The sequence below is a fragment of the Hypanus sabinus genome, chromosome 5 (assembly GCF_030144855.1).
Source record: "Hypanus sabinus isolate sHypSab1 chromosome 5, sHypSab1.hap1, whole genome shotgun sequence".
Taxonomy (NCBI): domain Eukaryota; kingdom Metazoa; phylum Chordata; class Chondrichthyes; order Myliobatiformes; family Dasyatidae; genus Hypanus; species Hypanus sabinus.
In genome coordinates, this window is record NC_082710.1 from 15739003 (window position 1) to 15763169 (window position 24167).

Consider the following 24167-nt stretch of genomic DNA (forward strand, 5'->3'; position numbering starts at 1 on the left):
TCAAGCACATCTTTCTACCTTGGTGACAGCCGGCTGCTTCCTACAGTGCTCCCACTGGCTGAGGTTCCTCTCTGACTCCTTTTGGGAATGCCAGATTATGCATCCAGCACAGAAAGATGCACATCGACAGAGCGTGTGCAGTCCTCAGTGAGGAAGGCAATCAAAGCTTGCAGCAGGATCTGTACCAACTGGAAAAATTGGCCAAAAAGGGCATCGATGTATAAGTAATAAACAAGATAGACAAGAACTGATTAGAAATAGCCAACATGGCTTTGCACATGGTAGGCTGTGCCTAACCAAACTCTTTTGAAGAAGTTGCCAGGAACATTGATGAAGGAAAGGCAGAGAGTGCTGTCTATGTGGTTTTAGCAAGGCTTTGGCAAGGTCCTACATGGGAGGATGGACAGGAAGGTTCAGTCACTCGCCATTCAGGATGAGGTAGTAAATTAGATTGGAAAAGGTAAAGGGTTAGAGAAGAACGAATCTGATAGGAGAGGAGAGTGGACCATGGGAGGAAAGGAAGGAGGATGGTCACCAGGGGAAGGCGATAGGCAGGTGAGGAGAAGAGGTAGGAGGCCAGCGTGGGGAATAGAAAAAAAGGAAACCAGAACAAAAATAATACTAGAAGGAGAAATCAAAGTTCATGCTGAAGGGTAGAGGCGACCTATACCTAATAAGACCAGAAGACACAGGAGCAGAATTAGGCCATTTGGCCCATCGAGTCTGCTCCACCATTCAATCATGGCTGATCCCTTTCTCCCATCACCAGCCCCACTCCTCATAACCTTTGATGCCATATCCAATCAAGAACCTATCAATCTCCACCTTAAGTACTCCCAATGACCTGGCCTCCTCAGCTGATCATGGTAACAAATTCTCTTCTATTGGCTAAAGAAATTTCTTTGCATCTCTGTTTAAATGGATGCCCCTCTATCCTGAGGCTGTGCCCTCTTGTTCTAGACTCCCCTACCTTGCGAAACATTCTTTTCACATCTACCCTGTCAACATTCGAAAGGTTTCAATGTGATCCTTCTCATCCTTCTAAATTCCAATAAGTACAGACCCAGGGCCATCAGAAGTTCTTCATATGATAACCCGTTCATTCCTGGAATAATTCGTGTGAACCTCCTCCGGACCCTCTCCAATGCCAGCACATCTTTTCTTGGATGAGTAGCCCAAAAACGTTCACAGTACCCAAGGTGACGCCTCACCAGTGCTTTATAAAGCCTCAGCATCACACCCCTGCTCTTGTATTCTAGACCTCTTGAAATGATTGCTAACATTGCAATTGCCTTCCTCACCATCAACTCCTGCAAGGTATGCTTCAGGGTGTTCTGCGCAAGAACTGTCAGGTCCCTATGTGTCTCAGATTTTTGGATTTTGTCCCTGTTTAGAGAATAGCCTGCACATTTATTTCTACTGCTAAAGTAAATGACCATGCATTTTCCAACAGTGTATTTCATTTGCCACTTTTTTGCCCATTCTCCTAATCTGTATAAGTCCTCTCACAGCCTACCTGTTTCCTCAATACTACCTGGCCCTTGACTAATCTTTGTATCATCTGCAAATGTGGCATTAAAGCCATCTATTCCATCATCTAAATCATTGATACACAACATAAAAAGAAGTGGTCCCAACACCGACCCCTGCGGGACACCACTAGCCACTGGCAGCTGGGTATCCCATTCACGTCCTGTCCGTTCCTCTGACTATTGAGTCCCCTATCACTGCAGCTCCCCTCTTCTCCCTCTTTCCCTTCTGCTCAGTGCCAGTAACCTGGTTTCCGTGGCATTCCCCTGGGAGATCATCCCCCACAACAGTATCCTCCCCTCCCTCACCAGCACAAAAGCATCAGCGCCTCCCACCGAGCACTCAAGCGTGCAGCAAAGCATCAATAAAGACACAGGCTTGCAGTACCCCAAAGACTACTTGTTCATCCAGTATTTGACGTATCAGAGGCTCTCTCTCCCTAATAAGGGAAAAAGAGGATCAAACTTGGGTTGCTTTCTCTAGAGATGCGGAGGCCGAGGGGAGATCTGATACCGGTTTACAAGATTATGAAAAGCATAAATAGAGTAGACAGTAAGTTCTTCCCAGGATTGAAATCTCCAATACCAGGGGGCATGAGAGGCCCACCAAGCCTCCGCCACCCAATCACACCCATGCGACCAATTAACCAACTAACCCGTACGTCTTTGGGATGTGGGAGGAAACTCCTTCCCCTTCCTCCACCTTCTTATTCACAATTCTGCCCCTTTCCTTTCCAGTTCTGCTGAAGGTTCCTCGCCCGAAACATTAACTATTTATTACTCTCCATAGATGCTGTCTGACCTGCTGAGTTCCTCAAGTAGTTTGTGTGCTACACAAATATAATGAAACTTCATTGTCCTACACATCAGACTCAAGTAATCCCAGATGTAAGACAGGTACGCCTGTAGATTTGTTCTCTTATTATTCAATGAATGGTGTACAGGAGTGAGATATGCCAACTAGTGGAATGGTGCCGCAGCAACAACATGGCACTCAAAGTCAGTAAGATGAAAGAGCTGATTGTGGACTTCAGGAAGGGTAAGACGAAGGAACACATACCAACCCTCCTAGAGGGATCAGAAGTGGAGAGAGTGAGCAGTTTCAAGTTCCTAGGTGTCAAGATCTCTGAAGATCTAACCTGGTCCCAACGTATCGATGCAGTTATAAAGAAGGCAAGACAGCGGCTGTACTTTATTGAAGAGATTTGACATGTCAACAAATACACTCAAAATCTTCTATAGTTGTACTGTGGAGAGCATTCTGACAGGCTGCATCACTCTCTGGTATGGAGGGGCTACTGCACAGGACCTAAAGAAGCTGCAGAAGGTTGTAAATCTAGTCAGCTCCATCTTGGGTACTAGCCTACAAAGTACCCAGGACATGTTCAAAGAGCAGTGTCTCAGAAAGGCAGCATCCATTATTAAGGACCTCCAGCACCCAGGACATGCCCTTTCCTCACTGTTACCATCAGGTAGGAGGTACAGAAGCCTGAAGGCACACACTCAGTGATTCAGTAACAGCTTCTTTGGACACTACCTCACTTTTTTTTTAATATACAGTATCTCTGTTTTTGCACATTTTAAAAGATCTATTCAATATACATAATTGATTTACTTGTTTATTTATTATTGTTTTATTTTATTTGTTATTATTACTTTTCTCTCTCTCTGCTAGCTTATGTATTACATTGAACTGCTGCTGCTAAGATAACAAATTTCATGTCACAAGCCAGTGATAATAAATCTAATTCTGATTCTGATTCTGAATCTGCTGGAGATTGATTGGGGTGTTTGGTAACCACTGTTCCCTCTAAGGTGAGCAGATGTGTGGCAGCACAGCAACTACAAAGCATCTGTACACATTGCCTTTGTTGCCACGCAGATGAAATTGGACACAGCTAGAAAAGTTTAGAAAATATAAATGACTTTCATTGTTGTACTGTATTTCATTGTAAACTTTAATTAATAAATAAAATCAAAAGTATGCGTTTTTTCAATTTTCATTCTAAGTATTCATGATATGCATATTCTGGAAAAAAAACAATTAAAGTGCTGCTCAGTTTTCAGGATGTGTTTAAAAAAAATTCCTTTTCAGAGCAATGGTTGACTTGTTCAGCTGTGAAAAAAGATTAGACGGAACATTGCTGGTGACAAAGAAGTGAACCAGCAGAAAGAAAATGACAGTTCTCACCCAGCATTATTACGCACTATTGCATGTTAATAGCTGATTTTAGAGGTGATTAATCATAGTTTAACAATTTAATATAAGGTCTAAAGGTTTTGTTATTAGAATCAAAGAATCATAGAATCACAGTGGCATCTAAGGAGACTACATGCTTCATTCATGTGCAGCTGCTTATTCAGTCTCATTCCTCCAAGGCCCATGAATTAATGTCCCTCAGTTGCAGATTCAGTTCCCCTTTGAAAACCCTAATTGATGTATTATTTTATTTATTTAGAGATACAGCACGGTAACAGGCCCTTTCTGTCCCAGTGAGCCCGCGCCATCCAATTATACCCATGTGACCAACTAAGCTACTAACCCATATGTCTTTGGAACGTGGGAAGAAACTGGGGTACCTGAAGAAAACCCACGAGGTCACAAGGAGAATGTATGAACTCCTTAGAGACAGTGATGGGGATTGAACCTGGATTGCTGGAACTGTAATAGGATTTTTCTAACCACTACACTAATGAGCCTCCACTAATTCCAGCACCTCTCCACCCCACACCCTTTAACAGGCAATGAGTTTGAAATTATTACTGCCTTTGGTGTGAGAAGACTTTTCCACACGGACCCCCAGTAGCATGACTCTTGAGCCATCTGGTAACTTGAACAGTTTCCATTTTGTTACCTTACCCATACCATCTCAGTCTTTCATTTCTTATAGACTTTAATTTCAGGAACCTAAATATTGTTAGCAGTGAGCAGGATCTTTGTAGAGCCAAAGGGAAGACACTTACAGTACTGTGCAAAAGTCCTAGGCACATACACTGTACATAGCTAAGGTGCCTACAACTTTTTTAGAGTAGTAATGCAATGTATTGCCCTACTGTGCACCCCCCCCCCAATAAAAAACACATTTCGTGGCACGTGAGTGATGATAAACTTGATTCTGATATAGGTTTCTCTTGTGGACTGAGAGTGGAAAGGGAGCAGGGAGAGAGGAATCATGGTTGGAAAAAGGGAAAGGGGGAGGAGAGGGAGTGGGAAGCACCAGAGGGACATTCTGTAATGATCAATAAACCAATTGTTTGGAATCAAATTATCTTGTCTTGTGTCTGCACCCATGCTACCCTCTCTGCCCCTGACACTCCTGCTTTGCCTCCTGCCCCACACCCCTCCTGCAGCACTGTCCTTGCCATTCCCAACATCCTTTGCTCCTGCCAGGTTTACAAACTTGCTCTCCACTCCACGTTCACAAGTGCAGTACAGGACAGTTCACAAGTCTCAGGCACTCTAGCTATATATAGTGCTTAATACTTTAGCACAGTACTGTATCTCAAAAATAGTTGGAAGCATCACTATAATTATATGTGTAGAATAACATTATCAGTTCCTTGCATTAAATCAGTGAGGATTGTGCTGGGCAGTCGGCAATTGTCACCATGCTTCCAGCACCAAAATAGCATGCCCACAACTCATAAGCCCTAACCTGTATATCTTTGGAGTCTGGGAGGAAATCAGAGCACCCAGAGGAAGCTCACATGGATGTGGGGAGAATGTACTGACTTGACAGATAGCAGTGTGAACTGAACTCCAATCTTACAACTGTTACTGCAAAGCATTCTGCTAACTGTTTTGCTACCATGCTGCCTGGTTAGATCAAAGTTCAAACTAGATTTATTATCAAACTGCATATATGTCACCATATACAACCCTGAGATTCTTTTCCTTGTGGGCATGCTCAGTAAATATATAGAATAACAACCAGAAGAATCAATGAGAGGCTGCCCAGTCTGGGAGTTCAACCAGAGGGTAGAAGCCAACAAAGTGTGGAAATAGAAAAAGAAAGAAATTTTAAAAATAATAATAAATAAGCAATAAATATAAAAAACGTGAGATGAGGAGTCCTTGTTAAGAATGAATACTTTGGTCTTAGGCAGAGAAGTGGGAATTTTCTAGAAGGTCAGCTATGCGGCAATACAGTTTTAAATGTCAAATTTGCCAGTACAGATTATCACAGCAAAGTCCATCTGGAAAAGTTTTGACATAGAAATAAAATGAACTATTGTGGCTCTTGAAAATAATCATTGAGAGACTTCATTAGATGAGTATTCTTTTCAAAGTGAAATGAAGTAATAACTTGACCATTACTGTGATGAGTTATAAGCTGCAAGCAAAATAGAACATTTGTACAGCCTGGAATACAGTCGATCCTATTAGTAACTCTATTGAGCACTATTGTCTTTTATGCGGGAACTTTGGTGCCCTACAGGGAAAAAATAACAGCTGGAATCCACTGGGATATGAGAGAGGTGAATGGTGAGTCCTTGTAACTGACTAACTATAAATTACCAGTCTGAACTGGAGGCCCAATGTCTCTTGGGTTGGGAGTGCACTTCTAAAAGCAGGAGCAGCTTCTGTAGCGCTCGGCAGGTAGAGTTTGTTTATTTAGAGATATGGTGCAGAACAGGCCCTACCAGACCAACAAGCTGCACTGCCCAGAAATCTATCTGCTTAACACAGGGCAACTTACAATGACCAGTTAACCTACTAACCACTAGGTCTTGGGACTATGGAGGAAACCAGAGCACCCAGAGTAAACCTACTCAGCTCGCAGGCACCTTACAGTCAGCGTCGGAATTGAACTCTGAACTCCGGAATGCCCCGAGTTGTAATAGTGTTGTGCAAACCACCCTGTTATCACGGTGCTTCAGGTTCTTGTACTTGCAGGCAGGTTCATGTCACCCTTGAACATATAATTTAGAATTATATTTGATTTTTTTTAAGATGCACAATCTATTACACCTTGATAAGTACAGTACTGTGCAAAGGTCTTGGGCACATATATATAGCTAAGACGCCTAAGACTTTTGCACAGTACTGTAGTAATTTTATGTATTGCACTGTACCGTTGCCACAAAAAAAAACAAATTTCATGACATATGCGAGTGATGATATGGTTCTGTATTGTCTTGTCTTGTCCATACTGCACCAGCTGCCACCACTGGCCTATATATGTGCAGGAGCAGTGTCTGGTTAAATGCCTTGTTCAAGGACACACACACTGCCTCAGCTGAGGCTCGAACTAACGACCTTCAGATTGCCAGCCCAAAGCCTTAACCACTTGGCTACTTGTGGACTGAGAGTGGGAAGGGGGCAGTAGAGAGAGGAAGCATGGTTGGGAAAAGGGGAAGGGAGAGGGGAGGAAATGGGAAACCCCAGAGAGACATTCTGTAAAGATCAATAAACCAGTTATATGGAATCTGATATCCTTGCCTGGTGTCTCAGAACTTAGTCCGGCACAACCCACAACCCCTGGTGCTCCTTCTCTGCCGCCTGTCCTACACCCCTCCTGTGGTTCTTCAATCTCACCATTCTCTACATCATATGCTCTCACCAGACTTACAAACTTGTTCCCTGCTCCACATTGACAAATACAATACTGTGCAAAAGTCTTAGACACCCTAGCTGTATATATATATCCAAGTCTTTTGCACAGTATTGTATAACTACTATCTAGCAAATAAAGAAATTATCTCACTACTTCTATGCTTTCTGTGGAATAGATTGTCTGAAATGGTGATTGAAATTGATTCAACAAGAACTTACAACTTGACATTGAAAATAGAATTGAAAAGAAAATTACTTTGGAGATATGAGGAAAAGATGTACAGCATTTTCTAAACGAGACTACACAGCTATGATCAGTTGTTCAGTCTTTTTCATGTTCTGGGATTGAATGATTTAGGGAAATTAATTTGCTAAGGAAATTCAATTAAAATTGATCTCTAATAAATTGGACATAGGACTAGAGAATACCTTTATTCATGAATTAGGGAAGAATGACTCAATAACAATGCAATAGTCAAGTCTTCCAAAGAGCAATCATCACTGCCTTTTTTAATACGTGCACACAGAAAGCCAATTACATCAGTCAAAGTTTAAAAAAAGTCAATCTTGTGCATCTTATCAGTTCTCACGAAAATGCCAGAGACTGTCTCTTTTCTGCCCACAATACAGAAGTGGGTTGTTAGAACATCCTTGAAACCAAGATAAATTATTGGAAGCCTGCTGAGAACCCAGGCCAAATCATGGGTTTTTATTTATGATATAAAGAAGGTTCATTAAATCCTTAGGTCTAGTAAGTCATTAAAGTACAAAAATATAACTTGTTTTATATGTTAGTACCAGACAGGTGAAGGAAAACCAGGCACGCTGTTTAATTGTCAGAAACTTGACCGCCCATAGGGTCCACCTTCACTGTTTCTAGCTTGTTTGCAGTGTTGCTTTGCACTATGGTCATCACTAGGCATATTGCTAATTAAACAAAGGTGCAGGGTCTTAACAGCTTTATTGTAACCCTTTATTCAGAATTTTCTTCCACGATGATTCTGGCTAGAATGTGACCAAATGGTCATGTTTACAATACCACATGACCCCCCTTTTTAATTTATTTTTGGAGTCTGGGCTTCTCGAGTAAGGCCCACACCTTCCTGTCCTTGAGATGGCACTGGCAAAACACATTTTTTATCTGCCACACTGAAGAAGGTCCTTCCACAGTACAGCTGGGGAGGGAGTTCCAGGATTTAGGTCCTGTGATGATATCACGAAGCGCCTGCAGCTCTTGTCTTCTTGTTGATGGAGATTGTAGGTTTAGGAGGTACTATCAGAGTGGTAATGCATTCAGCAAAGTCAGCCACTATGTGTTAGCACTGAAGGGATTAAATGCTAGTTGGTGTGTTGCCAATCAAGTTGGTCACTTTGCTCAAATGATGTTGAGCTTCTTGAAAACTGTCAGGCTTACACTGTCCTGGCTGAATGGAAAATACTCCAGCACATTCCTTGTTGATGATGGAAAAGCACTGAGATCTCAGTAGGCGAATCACTTGCCACTAGATATCCGGCCTCTGAACATGTTACAGTATTGACTCAGCTGGTATGGTTAAATTTTTAATGAGTAGTAATGCCCTGGGTTTTGAAGGTGGGGAATCTTGCTGGTGGGTGGATAACCATATTTCATTATGGACTGACAACCTGGGATATGAACAGAGGGAAGTTCTAACCATGTGGAAGAGCAATCTGTAATATTTACTCAATGAAAGTAGCCAGATGTGCTAGTCATTATTATTTGTCCATTCCAATATCCTACAGTCATTGAGCGCTACAGCACAGAAACAGGCCATTTGGCCTATTTAGTCCATGCCAAACTATTATGCCTAGTCCCATTCATTGCACTTAGAGCACAACTCTCCATACTCCTCCAATCCAAGTACTTATCCAAACTTCGCTTGCAAAACTGCGTCTATTTCTTATTTCTTTTTCACTTAATCTTTAATAGAACTCTGAGTGAGGGAATGCATTCTGAAGTTTGCCCTCTCTTACATGAACTGCCTCGCGTTTGTTTCTCAATTCCATCAAAAATCCAAAGGAAATTTTATACATGTGACATGTGGGAATTATGGATAATGAGTGATGTAATAACACTTCATAACACATTGAGTAACAGAGACCGTCCCATTAAAAGTGGCCCTCTATTAATTATTTAATATCTCTACTATTGGAAAAGTAAAGTACTGTACAAAAGTCTTAGGTACGTACGTAAGACTGTTGCACAGTGCTGTACTTGTCAACGTAGAGGGGAGAGCGAGTTTGTAAATCTGGTGGGAGCAGGGAGGAGTGCTGTGGAAGGGGTGTGGGACGGGTGGCAGAAAAAGGAGTGCCAGGCAGTGGGTGCTGCCAGTGAAGACATACCCAATCCTGCGACACCAGGCAAGGTCATTTGATTCCAAACAATTGGTTTATTGACCATTACAGAATGTCTCTAATGCTTCCCCCCTCCCTTCCATCTCCCGTCCACTTTCTCCAACCATGATTCTCTCTCCCTGCTCCATTCCCACTCTCAGTCCACAATAGAGACCCACATCAGAATCAGGTTTACCATCTCTCACATATGTCATGGAATCTGTTTGCTTCTTTGCAGCAGCAGTACAGTGAAATACATAAAAATACTACAGTACTGTGCAAAAGCTTGAGGCACCCAAGCTACAGTTTATATATGTGCCTAAGACTTTACGAACGAGATCTATTTCTAAGTCTGTCTTTAAGTCGAATTTGTAAGTAAGTCAGAACAGGTACATACGGTTCTTATTTAGCGTCAGTTAGTCAAGTGTTTGTCTTACTATATAGCATATATTTTACCCTTCTATGCATATAAAATACTTCCAAATACACCAAAACACCTTAAACATAATAATACAGTGCTTAATAATAATAATAATACCTACTCGCAACAAGTTCTTCATCACAATCACCTTCACTTGCTGCACGTGCAGCTGCACTAGCCTTTTCTTGCCTTTTTGAGCCTTTTCTTGCACTAAAGTAAGGCTAATAGGCATAGTACATTGATTTTGATTGTCTAACCAAATTATCAATAGCCTTTCCATTTCAATAATTAAACCACTGTGTTGCTTAGTAATAATTGTAGCATTCATCGGGGCAGGGCCTTTCACATGCTCCATTATTCTCACTTTATCCTTTAAAATTATTCCAATCGTTGACCGACCATAGCCTAACGCTTTTCCAATGACTGAAGGCGTTTCACCTCTTTCTAAACGCTTGATTATTTCCACTTTATTTTCAATCGTGATCGTTTTCCTTTTCTTTGATGCATCACCTGCACTTGCATCGGATTTATGCTTTGGAGGCATGGTTACAAGGGTAAATAAGGGAAAATTTTAAGCCAAGTACTAAGTTACACATTCAACACAGCTCTGACTTAAAATGGCAGACGGCGTTCTCCTTCCTTGAGCCGATGAATTTTTAATATAATTGGCTTTATGGCAGTCCGTTTGTAAGTACAAGTTGTCCATAAGTCGGACGTTCTTAACCCGAGGACTTACTGTACTCTAGATGCATGCACAGAACATTGAATTCCCAAATTCTTCTGGTAAAAAAGTCCATGAACAGATGTGAGTGGGAAGATAAATGGTCAATCCATATGTGGAAGAAGGTTAAATAAATCAATGTGTTGTTACAGCAAGTGTGCATCCTTGGGAGGGTGAAACCAAAGCCTGCCTGGCCTTTCTACTTTAATATGTGAATGCATTCTTTTCATGGATTCACTGAAGGACATCAGTGTATTTTAGTTTTTGGTGTCTCTGATTTTTTTTGCAAAAGAACTTAAGTATCGGGCTGAGAGAATTGGGTTCTGCAGAAGGAACACCAAACATGTCTCTCTGTTGTCTGACCCTGATAAATAGGAGAACGAGAGGGACTGGTACAGTAACAATGATTGGCATAATTTCTTCACAGCACCAGAGATCTGCAACTGGGGTTCAATGCCTGCCACTCTTTGTAAGGAGCTTGCACGTTCTCCCCGCGGCCGTGTGGGTTTCTTTTGGGAGCTCCTATATCCTCTCATATTCCAAAGGTGTACAAGTTAGGGTTGGTAAGTTGTAGGCTTGCCATGTTGGCACTGGAAGCGTGGCACCAACGTGGGCTCCGCAGTACAATGTTCAGAATCAGAATCAGTTTTAATATCACCAGCATATGTTGTGAAATTCGTTAACTTAGTAGCAGCAGTACAATGCAATACATGGTAATATAGAAAAAAAGTACGTGAATTGCAGTAAGTATATATGTGTATATTAAATAGATTTAAAAAGTGCAAAAATAGAAATAATATAAAAAGTGAGGTTCGATGTCCATTTAGGAATCAGATGGCAGAATGGGAAAAGCTCTTCCTGAATCTCTGAGTGTGTGCTTTCAGGCTTCTGTACCTCCTTCCTGAAGTTAACAGTGAGAAGAGGGTAGGTCCTGGGTGATGGGGGCTTAATAATGGACACCACCTTTCTGAGGCACCACTTCTTGAAGATGTCTTGCATACAATGGAGGCTAGTACCCATGATGGTGCTGAGTAATTTTATAACGTTCTGTAGCTTCTTCACTGATTTGAATTGAAGCAAATGATGGATTTCACTGCTTCGATGGACATGTGACAAATAAAGCTCATTTCTCTTTAAGTCCCTTTAAAATTTTCTTTAAAAATACTTCAGTGTGTTTGTCAAAAGTCTCTGGAATTTAATTGTTGGTCATTTTCAAAGATTTAATACGATATTGTAGCGGTGTGCTACACGCAGCGCTAAAATTACGACACGGAGTCGGTAACTGCAGTCGAAGGAAAAAACTTTATTCGAAATCCTCAGCCTCACTTTTAAGCCTCCCTCAACCTGCCCCCCGTGGCGCAGAGGCTCCAAAGCTCTGTGCTCGCAAAGCCCCGTAGGCCATCTAATTGTGAGTCGGTTCGGATGTGCCAGGAAATGGGTCGCCACAATACTAGAAAGGCAACATTCTTTTTTTTATTTGTTTGCTTGAATGGCTTGTGATTATAGCAAAATATAAATAAATCCCATCAGCAATTATGGCATACTGCATGCAAAGAAACATAAGAGATGTTGCAAAGAGTTCCTGGGAGAGAAGTGCCAAGAGTAAATTCAAAGTTCATAGAACATAGAATAGTTCAATGTGAATATATTCACACAGAGAGTGCTGGGTTCATGGAACGCATGGCCGGTGATGGTAGTGGAGGGGGAAGTGAAATTCTAGGCAGTTTCTAGAGTAGGTTACATGGTTGGCACAACATTGTGGGCTGAAGGGCCTGTAATGTGCTGTAGATGTCCATGTTCTATGTTCTATAATCAAAGTATGTATGTTACCATTTTCCACCCTGAATTTTATTTTATTGCAGGCATTCACAGTAGAACAAAGAAGTACAATAGAATCAGTGAAAAACTACACACAAAGACTGACAATGTGCAAAAGACAAACTGCATATTTGCATAAATTTGCATAAAATTATTTGCATAAATGCCAAAATAATTAATAATGAGAACATGAGTTGCAGAGTTCTTGAAACCATTGTAATTATAAACACTCTAACAGAAAATACACATATATATGTTAAATGCCATTTACCTGGAAGTTGCCAAAGCAGCTGCCTCCTGGCAGAGTTACATAACAGACATGTGGTGCAAGAATAGAAGGCACGGACTCATACACAACGAGACTTCCATTCTTAAAGACAGCTCCTTGATTTCTTTTCTTCTCCCAAAACTCCTGCAATGCTTCTACCACGTTCACTGTTCGAAGGCAAAGAAAATGGTTCTCTGAGTTTAGAAATTAAAATTCAACAAACCTCTTTCTTATCCTCATTGGCAGGCCAGTTAACAGTAGCAGACGTAATTCATTCTTTGTCTCTGAATAAGAATTATTTACAACAGCTGTTATTTCCTTTGTACGGTACTTTTGAAATGGCAAAAAGAAATGCCAAGGCATTCACAAAAGCATTGGAAAATCAAGCCTGTATATCATAGGTGTCAAACTCAAGGCCTGCGGGCCATATCCGGCCCGGCGTACAATTATATCCGGCCCGCGAGATCATTTTAGATAGATCTATTATTTTAATTATTAATGGCCCGGTGATATGAAGCCTATGATTGTAAGTTAATACCAATCATAAAAATAATGCTTGCTCAGCAGTCTTCTTCATAAGAAATGGAATTTGTGAATTTGCGACTGATCCGGCCCACATGAAGCTGCATTTTGCCCAATCCGGCCCGTGACCTAAAATGAGCTCGACACCCCTGCTGTATATCAAACCACAGAAGAAATGTTGGGGCAGATCACCAAAGCCTTTGTCAAATTAAAGTAAGTCAGAGGGCTGAGAGAGCCATTAACATGAAATGCTGGAGGAGCTCAGCAGTTCAGGCAGCATCTATGGAGGGGAATAAAGAGACATTTCTGGCTGAAACCCATTGGAAAGGAAGGGGGAAGAAGCTGAAATAAGAAGGTGGTGGGAGGGGAAGGAGAACAGACTGGCAGATGATTTCTCCTTCTGGTAAAAAATTCCCTCCCCCTCCTACACTCTGGCCTCCTACCTCTTCTCACCTCCCTTTCTCCTCTGGTCCACTCTCCTCTCCTATCAGATTCCTTCCTCTCCACCCTTTACCTTTCCCACCCACCTGGCTTCACCCATCAACTTCCAGCTATCCTCCTTCCCCTTCCCACACCTTTTAATTCTGGCACCTTCCCCCTTCCTTTCCATTCCTGAAGAAGGGTCTCAGCCTGTTTATTAATTTCCAGGACGCTGCCTGACTTGTTGAGTTCCTCCAGCATTTTGTGTGTGTGTGTGTGTGTGTGTGTGTTGCTCTGGATTTCCAGCATCTGCAGACATTCGCGTGTAGGTGATTGCTTTGGCGACTGGGGACACACTTTACAGGGGTGGAGACAATCACTGAGGATGAGGAAGAGACCAGAATTAGAGGAGTGAGGAGGACTGTGGGTTGGGAGCAGGTTCAGGCATCAAGAAGTGAGACAAAACAACAGTAAGAATTTGACGACAACGACATTGCGTAACTAGTGTCAGTCGGGTTAACAGTTGAAAGGGAGATGGTGCAGTCAGGACACAGGTAGCAGGGTGCTGGATAACTCTGAGTTTATTAGAGTGAGGGAAGCTGCCCTATGATATGAACATAAAACCCTGCAGATCCCGGAAAATTGAAATAAAAAGAGAAAATATTCGAACAACACTCAGCAGGTCAGGTAGCATCATAAAGTCAAGTCAAAGTAAATTTATATCAGAGGACGCAGATGTTACCATATACGGTACTCCCTTGAGATTCATAGGGTCAGAGAAAAGTAGTGCAGAGATAGGCTCTTCTGGCCATTTTCCTGCAGGCAGTACAGTAAAATAAAGAAATATAATTGAGATTATGAAAATTATATACAAACACTGACAAACATGTAATACGCAAGGCAAATTGTGCAAATAAAAAAGAACGCCATGAACATCAGCTGCAGGTTAAAAGTCTGCAGCTTGTGGAATTAGTTCAGAGTTGTGGCATTTACACTGAGAGAAACAGTTCAGATTTCAGGTCTATTTACATGTCGGAACATAGACCTGAAACATTAACCCTATATCTCTGCAGGTGCGGCATGCCTTGCTGAGCGTTACCAGCATTTTCTATTTTTATTTCTGGGGTTTCGCCAGATGTGTTTGTCTAGAGCGGGGGTCGGCAACCCGCGGCTCCGGAGCCACTTGTGGCTCTTTCACCTCTGTGCTGCGGCTCCCTGTGGCTTTGGGAAATAATTGGCCAGTATTTAATTAAAATGTATTTTATGTTAGTTTGTTAGCTTTTGAAATGTAATTCTAAATTTGAAGATTATGGTGATCTTGTACAATCTAAATAAGACTTTGTGGCGACACATTTCCTGGCACATCCGAAACGGCTCGCAATTAGCCAGCGTTCAGGCTAAGGGAGATAGCCTACGGGGGTTTGTGAGTACGCGTCTTTTGCAGCATCCGCGCCCATGGGGGCTGGGTTGAGGGAGGCTTAAAAGCAAGGCTGTTTAGTTCGAATAAAGTTATTCGACTGCAGTTTACTGACTGCGTGAGCACACCGCTACAACGTGTTTTTATCGCTATTAATATACGTCACCACTGCCAATACCTGACACCCGTCAGTGCGCGATTTCTTTAATTTTTCGATCCAAGGTAAGCCAACTATGGAGAATTCTAAAAACAGAAAAGTGACTGAAGAAAACAAAACGTTTAATGATACGTGGACAGATTCATTTGCTTTCACTGTTGACGAGACTGGTTTACATATGAGATTGCTTAATATGCAATGAGAAACTAGCAAACAACAAAAAGTCAAATGTCGCAAGGCATTTCCAGAATAAACATGCAGCCTTTGCTCAAAAATATCCGGATGGAGATGAGAGAAAAAAAGCCGTTTCGGAACTGATGCGGAAGGTTGATCTGAGCAAAAATCATTTCCAGAAATGGATGAAGTCAGGAAAATCAACGACATACGCCAGTTATATTGCCGCTCAGGAAATAGTCAGGCACGGGAAGCAGTTTACAGATGGTGAATATATAAAAGAATCTTTCATTAAGATTTCAGAACATCTATTCACGGACTTTAAAAACAAGAGTGAAATTGTGCAGAAAATCAGGGATATGCCCCTCTCTGCAAAGACTGTCAAAGACAGAACCATAAAAATGGCAGAAGACATCACAAGACAGCAAATTAAAGACATCAATTCAGCTGTGGCCTACTCGATTGCCTGTGACGAGTCTAAAGACAAAGGTGATATTGAACAAATAGCGCTGTTCTGCCAGTATGTAAACTGCTGGGCCACAGGAAGAAATGATTGAGTTGATACCTCTAAAAGGCCAAACACAGGGGGGGAGTACATCTGTGAGGCTGTCTTGAATTGTTTAAGAGCCAAAGGAATAAAGACCACCCATCTGGTGTCAGTAGCTACTGGTGTCAGGGCACCGAATATGACGGGAACGCACCAAGGGATTTGTGGCTTTACTGCAGAAGTCGCTGGACAGAAAGCTGCTGACTTTTCACTGCATCTTGCACCAAGAGGCACTGTGCGCTCAAACATTTCCTCCGGAATGCACAGAAGTAATGGATGTTGTCATTCAGATTGTCAATAAAATAATGGCAAAAAGTTTAAATCACCGTCAATTCCGTTTGTTGCTGGACGAGCTGGAAAGCGCATATTCTGATCTCCTGCTGCACAACAAAGTCTGGTGGCTGTCCAAAGGGGAGGTGCTGAAACGCTTTGTCGCGTGTCTGGAAGAAGTGAAAACTTTCCTGGGCAGCAAAGGGCTCACCTTTCCTGAGCTGGAACAGCCAGAGTGGCTGGAAAAGCTACACTTCATGGTAGACATGACAGCGCACCTGAACACGCTGAACACAGCTCTTCAGGGGAAAGGACGCACAGCCCTGCACATGATGGAGGATGTTTTGGCATTCGAGCGCAAGTTGACAGTGCTTTCCAGAGATTGACAGAAAGGCACTTTGTCTCACTTCCCCAATTTGAGAGAGTTCAAACAAGGTCACGACATGATAAATTCGGAGTATTTACATTCTGCAATTATCGCAATGCAAACATCGTTTGGGAAACGCTTCTGTGAGTTCAGAGAGGAAAAAAAAACACATTATCCTTCCCGGTCACTTCCCTAAGCATCGATTCATCTCTACTGAATACGACTGCATTGGCAGGTGTGAGTAAACCTGATCTTGAGATGGAACTGGCCGACATAGCCGACGAAGACATATGGGTGTCCAAGTTTAGACGCTTGACAGCAGACCTTGAAGATGTTGCCCGTCAGAAGGCCGTTCTTGCTCAGAATCACAAAAGGAGTGATATTGAAAACCTCCTCCAACTGGACAAACTTGTGTTCGAAACATAGAATGCTTTCCCCGACATTTATGTAAACATTAAAAAGTATGCGCTTGGAGTCCTGTCGATCTTTGGATCCACATATGTATGTGAGCAGGTGTTCTCCAACATGAACTTTATTAAAAACAAACCGCGCACGCCTCACAGATGACAGCTTGCGATCCTGTGTAAAGATGAAGGTGACGTCATACAGCCCTGATGTGCAGACGCTGTGCGCTGAGGTCCAGGAGCAGAAATCCAATTAACCAAGTATGATAAATATTTTAATTGCCTATTATTTTAGGAATATTCATATTTTTTCATTGTTCAGTGAAATAGTCCTTTTACTTTTCAGGCTGACAGCTGGCTGACGTAATTTTTGGTTTGCTGCTGGCGGAAAATTTAAGTTCGGCGTTTTTCATAAATACAAGAAGGACTCAAATAGACATTGAGTATTTTACTTAAAAGTAACCTTCAACCCAACGTCTTTTTTTCGGAGTTCAAAATGTTTTTGTTGCATGCAGAAATGTAATTTCGTTTTCTCTGCAGGAGTTCATCAATTTCATAAATGCAACACATTATAGTTTGTTTATACATAGCATAAAGGCAAAAAAAACGTTGTATGCAGTGTTATTTCATTTTAAATGTCAAACGGGTTTTGCGGCTCCCAGTGTTTTATTTTCTGTGGGAAACGGGTCCAAGTGGCTCTTTCAGAGGTAAAGGTTGCTGACCCCTGGTCTAGAGGAAGGAAGAGTGTGGACATGGATTTCATCGGCAAACAAGTCAAGACAGCTGCAGAATCAAAGGCTGCCCAGGAGGGTGGGGGTTAGGGATGGCAGGTGGAATGCCGTGTAGGGAAGTGTATGGGTTATGCACTTCAGTAGAATGAATAAAAGCATAAACTATTTTCTAAGCAGGAAGCAAATTCAGAAATTGGAGGCCCAAATGCATTTGGGAGTCCTGGTGCAGAATTCCCTTAAGGTTAACTTTCAGGCTGAGTTGGTGGTGAGGAAGGCAAATACAACTCCAGCATTCATTTAAAGAGGACTATGATATAAAAGCAAGGATGTAATGCTGAGGTTTTTTAAGGCACTAGTCAGACTGGATATAGAATAGTACAAGCAGTTTTAGGCTCCATACCTACAAATGGATGTGCTGGCAGTGAAGCGGGTCCAGTGCAAGTCCATGAGAATGATACAGAAATGAAAGGGTTAATGTCAGAGAACCCAGACGGTGGTGAGTCTGTGGAATTCATTGTCACTGACACCTGTGGAGGGCAAGTCCTGGGGTATATTTAAAGCAGACGTTAGTAGGTTTTTAATTGGTAAAGGCCTCAAAGGTTACAGAAAGAAGACAGGAGAATGGGGTTGAATGGGGAAAACATGGCAGAACAGATTTGATGGGCCAAATGGACTAATTATACTCCTATGTCTTATGGTCTTACGGTCTATGTTAGTCAATAGATAAACTGGTCTTATCCAAAAACACGTGACGGGGTTGTATATAACATCAAGGTTGCAAACAACCTGCCTCATTTGCAGGTACCAGCCCATAATCCTTCACCTCAGGGCTGCACGGAGTAAGTTTGCATTGTTGGTGTTCACCAAATCTGTCAGCAGGTTGTCCGGACCGAACATAAAATGCAGTTCACAAGTATTTAACATTGCAAAATATTTCAGATGGTGGAAGTCTGCAATGAACAAAAGAAATGCTAGAAATATTCATCATGTCAGGCAGCATCTGGAGAGAGAAGTAGAGATAAGGTTTTAAGTCAATGGACTTTCTTGTTGAAAGATCATTCATGGTGTATCCCTTTAGTTCTTGTACTGATTCATAGTGAATTACTGCTTTTAAGTACAGTACTGTGTAAATGTTTTAGGCACATATATAACTAAGGTGCCTAAGACTTTTGCACAGTACTATATTTGTCAATGTGGAGTGGAGAGCAAGTTTGTAAATCTGGTAGGAGCAAAGGGTGTTGGGAATAGTAAGTGAAAGGTGCTGTGGGACGGTTGTGGGATAGGTGACAGAGAAGGAGTGCTAAGGGTGGGGCTGGTGCAGGGTGCAGATACACTCTGCTTTGACACACCAGGCAAGGCCATTTGATTCCAAACAATTAGTTTATTGATCATTACAGAATGCCTCTCTGGTGCTTCACACTCTCTCCTCTCCCCTCTCCCTTCCCCTTTATCCAACCAAGATTCCCCTCTGCCTACCCCCTCCCACTCTCAATTCACAATAATGACGCATATCAAAGTCAGGTTTATCACCTGTGTCATGAAATTTGTTACCTTTTGCAGCAGCAGTACAATGCAATACATGAAATTACTATAGTACTGTGCAAATGTGTAAGGAATCATAGTTAGATATATGTGCCTGAAACTTTTGCACAGTACTGCACACCCAAAAGATACCATAACAAGGTGCAGCAAATGTTTTATTTTCTGCATATGACCAATGGCACATTATCAGTACAACCTGAGCCAAGAGTTCAAATCCACCTGTAATCTTCCGTTTTATAATCTGACAGATAGCTGGTTGCACCACACATGCAGTTTTCAATTTTAAATGGATGAACTAGAACCTCCTCATTCCAAGCAATATTTTTAGATGTTTTTGCAAAGATCTGTTGTTGGTGACCTTACACAAGTTCGGTTATTGATGAAACCTGTTTAGAACCAGTTTATCTCCAGTTTCAATCCACTTACTGCAGGCATACTCAAAATCAGCAGGGGTGGGACGAGGAGGGAACTGTGACAGAATTGTACAGAAAATAGGTTGTAGGAAAAATTAATTAGGGATAGGTTAAAATTAATAAGCTGTGAGATGGGCCAAAATGAAATTGTTCTAATTCATAACAGAATATGAATTATACCTAAAATAGGCATTATGTGTTTCTTTAACTTTTTATGTTGAAGGCTCATGGAAGGTTTCATGGTGGTCTCTTGGGTTTTTGATTTTAAGGATGAGCCTTGTATTCTCAATAAAAAAATTCAAATTCTTATGAATACCACAATTTGCTTAACACTTAAAATGATTTTTAACAAATGAATCAAAATCAGCATGCAAAATAATTACATTTAAATGAAAAGAATTCTTCCCTCAAAATTCCCTGCTCAATGAACAAGATGTTCCTAAAACTGATTCTGTTGAAATAGGCTTAAAGTTGCCTGGCATAAAATATCTTCACCTTTTTCAACAAATCCTGTTTACTATTTGATTACAAAGGAGGAAAACAATATATTCATTTGTGTTATATTTACTAACTCCATTGGTTGAGGGGGCAGCTTTCAGGTTTCAGACTTCATTTCCAGATGGATCATCAAATAATTAAATCACTATAATCCATATTATCTCTTTTCTGTTTCCAATAGGCGCACACTGAGCTATTCCATGTCTCTAGCATTTTATGCTTTTATTTTTAGATTCTGGTACCTGGAGTCTTTCTTCCCAAAGATTTATTTCAGGTACTATTGCTGAGCGGTAAAGCAAAATACCGTGTGCGCTGGAGGTCAGAAAGTAAAAACAGAAAACTTGGTATACTTAGTGTTTGCCTTTAATCATTTTGCCATTTCTGAGAATAAAACTGTGCTCAAAAATTCAAAGGAAAGCCTTAAGAGTTCATGTCACTGAATGAATCAAATGTAGAATCAGTCATTTCTAAGAGGTTTCTAGCAGTGGAAAAGCAATATTTATATATGATGGGTTCTAAGCTTGATGTATGGAAAGTTCTAAGTAGCCATGCAGCATGTGTTTCCCTTTGCTGGCTCTATATTTTAAACATTAAGTGTCTGGTGATTGATAAAAGTGGTGTCTCAGTAGTCTATGGACTTCACTGTCATTGAATATTAGTTACACTAGGAAAATAGGGATGCTGCTGCCTTTAAAGTACAAATAGCCTTTGTTACAAACTATGTGATTCATTCAAATAGGATTTGTGTTTTAAAGTTAAACACTTTAAGGGATCAAATCTAATTGTTTTGCAATCATTACCTGTATCTTGCCACACAATCAGCAAACAACTGCTGTGGATGGAAGTGGGGTTATAATTCTTAACCATCTGTTGTTCCAAAAAGTTTATGTGTGCTATCAATTAATTATTCTACATAAAACTGGAACTCCAGCATTGCAATTTAACCATACAGCAAGATAAAACATAAAACAACACAATACTGTGATATCTTTTAGACTGAAAGCTTTCCTTTCCTATTTGAAACTATTAATCTTGACTCATTTTATAATTGCAAAATGTAATGCCTTACAAAATGAAGCTAAGCCACAGAAGTAAGTTACATTTTAAAATAACTCACAGATTGAAAGGTTGTATTATTGTTCCAGATAGTTCAGATTATATCAATTCATTTCTGATAATATTGGTTTTAAATTAGGGAAGCATCTTAACTTTGAACTTTGTAGCCAATTAAACTTTAAATTTTGGTACTGGGTGGAAGTGGTGCTTGGAGATTTTTCAACAGCGAGCAGAGACTGGGAATGGAGTGCATCAACATGACAGGTCTTTCAACACTAGAAAGGATTATCTGTTATCTTATCAAGTACCATACAAACAGTATAATCACATGCTAAACCTCTCTCTTCATCACATAGTTGATGGAAGCATTTGTTAAAATCTTTCGCAAGAGAGTGATTTCAAAAGCTAAGTGAGGTATAAACACTTTTAATCTGTAAATGTAGGATTGTAAGTGCCAGAAATTCAAACAGACTCAAAAAAAGCAAGAAGACAAAATGGATTTTAAATGCAACATGACCCAGCATTTCCCTATAGGTCCACTATATATTTCTCAGTTTTCTTTCCCTTCATGATTTTGAATCTGCCGCTTTAATTATTTGTCTGCACTGTTTGAATTGTTGCCACCTTGTGTCTGAATTTCAGTCTTGAAGAAGTTCTATTCTTTGAATTCTTCTTTTGTTTTCTTGTCATATTGACTTTCATCATGACCGTGATTGCTTGAATTATGATGTTTTTGTCGAATATCTTTAACTTACTTACTAGAAATAATGCAAAAGTAGTTCATTGCCTCAGTTTGAGGCTACATCTATAGTTGCAGTTGACTAATTTTACATCTAAATTACATGTATGATAACTGAGTTGTTTCATGTAAAATATTTAATTTGTACGTTTACATTTTGTCCACTAAAAGTGCAACTGCATTGTTTGGGAGTCATGATCCCACTTGCAATTAATTCAGATGTAGAAAAATTCTGTTAGTAATTTGCAGCTGAAGTGAAATTCACTGTTTGCACTGTAATGGCCAGTCACAATCAAATACTATAATCTTAAATAATGTTGTAACCCTCTCTTCCAGTACTTTTTCATTATATTATAGTTATTATTGTGAATTTTATAGAGCCACAAAGTTCCAGAGTTGGTGAGGCTGCCATGATAAAACTAATGAGTTATAATAATTTTCCTTTGCTTAAATGTTTTATATTTCATATGAAATAAATTGCTTGAAAGTCTAACCACTTCAAAGAACAAGGCAGAACCAACTGCCTTGAAACAGGCATAATAGCATTCAGATTTCTTGAAACAAAGAGTCTTTGCTTTCAAAGGGGCTGTCCAAAGTTAACCGTTTAACTAATACTTTTTACAACCTCAAGGGCACAAAGAAAATCAACTTGAAAAGTCATTCTTGAATGTGTTCTTCTCAATTTCTCAAGAGTTTGTTTTTTTAACTAACAAATCAATCTGTAACAAGAAGCACAATTATATCTCCAAAAGATATGATGGAATTCAAAGGGTCATAAGTAAATTTGACTTAGTAATCTTCTAGCACTTCCACTATTGTTGCAGAAATGTGTATGATTTGGAAATAGATACAAAAGTTATAACTCAGCCCAACAGACCTGTTCAAGTAATTTGGCATTTGTTGTTACTATATGAAGATACATACTTAAAAAACATAAATCACCAAGTTTACTCACAATCTTTAAAAATAAATGCAGGATTTTTGTCAGGCAGCATAGAGGAGACTATATCTTGCAGGGGTTTCAGATTATTATCCATCTTGTGCCTGTCTTCTTCAGATAATATAAAAGCACTTCCCGCATGCCTGAATTACTCTGTTCTGTGCTGAGCTTCTGTAGAAGTCCAATGAGGCTGTATGGACTGGTAAGACTTGTTGTATACATCTGCCAATCAGGCACTGAGTAGCTTGAAAAGCCAGCCAGAGGTCCTTATCCCTCTCTTGCTCACTTTTGTAATATGGGGAGCTAATTAGCTGGAAGGCTATCTGACAAGCTTCGTTTCAACTGTTTCATTCTTCTTGATGTAACACTCACTGACAGCCACCTAATCATTGAAAGAAATTCCTTGTGTGACCTACCAGACAAAGACTTTAGTTGTTTCAGTTCTTTGAATCACATAAATGTGTCTACCTAGTGGGAGTTGAGCATCACAAGTTGAAATATATGTTGAGTTTTTTTTTAAGTCCAGTCAATTTTCAGTTGGCATTATTTGATTTGACTTGCCAAAGTAAAAAGCGCTTGTTGCAATATCTGAACTTTGGTTGAGAGTGTGTTACTGATCTGGAGAAACCACAGGCTGCATAGATCACCACCAATTCATTTTGCATTTCAAACCTCCTGCACAATAACGAATGGTATTTTTAAAGCTTTTTTCCAGTCGCAATTACAAAATGACACTGATTTAGAAATCTCACAGCATGCTTGAGCAATTATAATTTGTCACAATCACTTCCAACCTTACCTTCTCATTGTTGAAGTTACCTTTTTTTATAAGAGCCTTTCTGCATTATCCATGCACATATAGTAAAAAAAAATCACTTTTACAGAAATATAAACAATACACAATGTTTTATTCATAGTAAAACATGTTAAAGATGAACTGTATCTTTTTAAAAACTAGAATCAGAATCAGATGTAATATCACTGGCATATGTTGTGAAATTTGTTCACTTTATGGCAGCAGTACAATGAAATAAATGAAAAACAAATACAGAGAAATAAAATTGAGTTACATTGAGCATATATATATATATATATATATCTGTTAAATAGTTGTTAAAATAAGTAGTGCAAAATAACAGAAATAGACAAAGAAATGAGATGGTGTTCATGGGTTCAATTTTAATTTATAAGCAGGTTTGCTTGTAGATCTTCGTGTGTAGTTTTACATTGATCCTATTGTACCTCTTTGTTCTACTCTGAATGCCTGCAAGAAAATAAATCTTGGTATGGTATTTGGTGGCATA

The 24167-nt window shown here is 40.3% G+C and overlaps 1 protein-coding gene across 1 annotated transcript in view; it reads right to left on the reverse strand.

The window, feature by feature from the left end:
* Positions 1-23670, reverse strand: part of LOC132393868 (protein limb expression 1 homolog) — a 40232-nt gene extending 16562 nt beyond the window's left edge. The window contains exons 1-3 of the mRNA XM_059969261.1: positions 23663-23670; positions 22879-23006; positions 12670-12833 (exon numbers count right to left, since the gene is read on the reverse strand). Coding sequence (XP_059825244.1) covers positions 12670-12833; positions 22879-23006; positions 23663-23670 — 300 coding nt within the window. The remainder of the gene's footprint in view (positions 1-12669; positions 12834-22878; positions 23007-23662) is intronic.
* Positions 23671-24167: the final 497 nt, after the last annotated feature.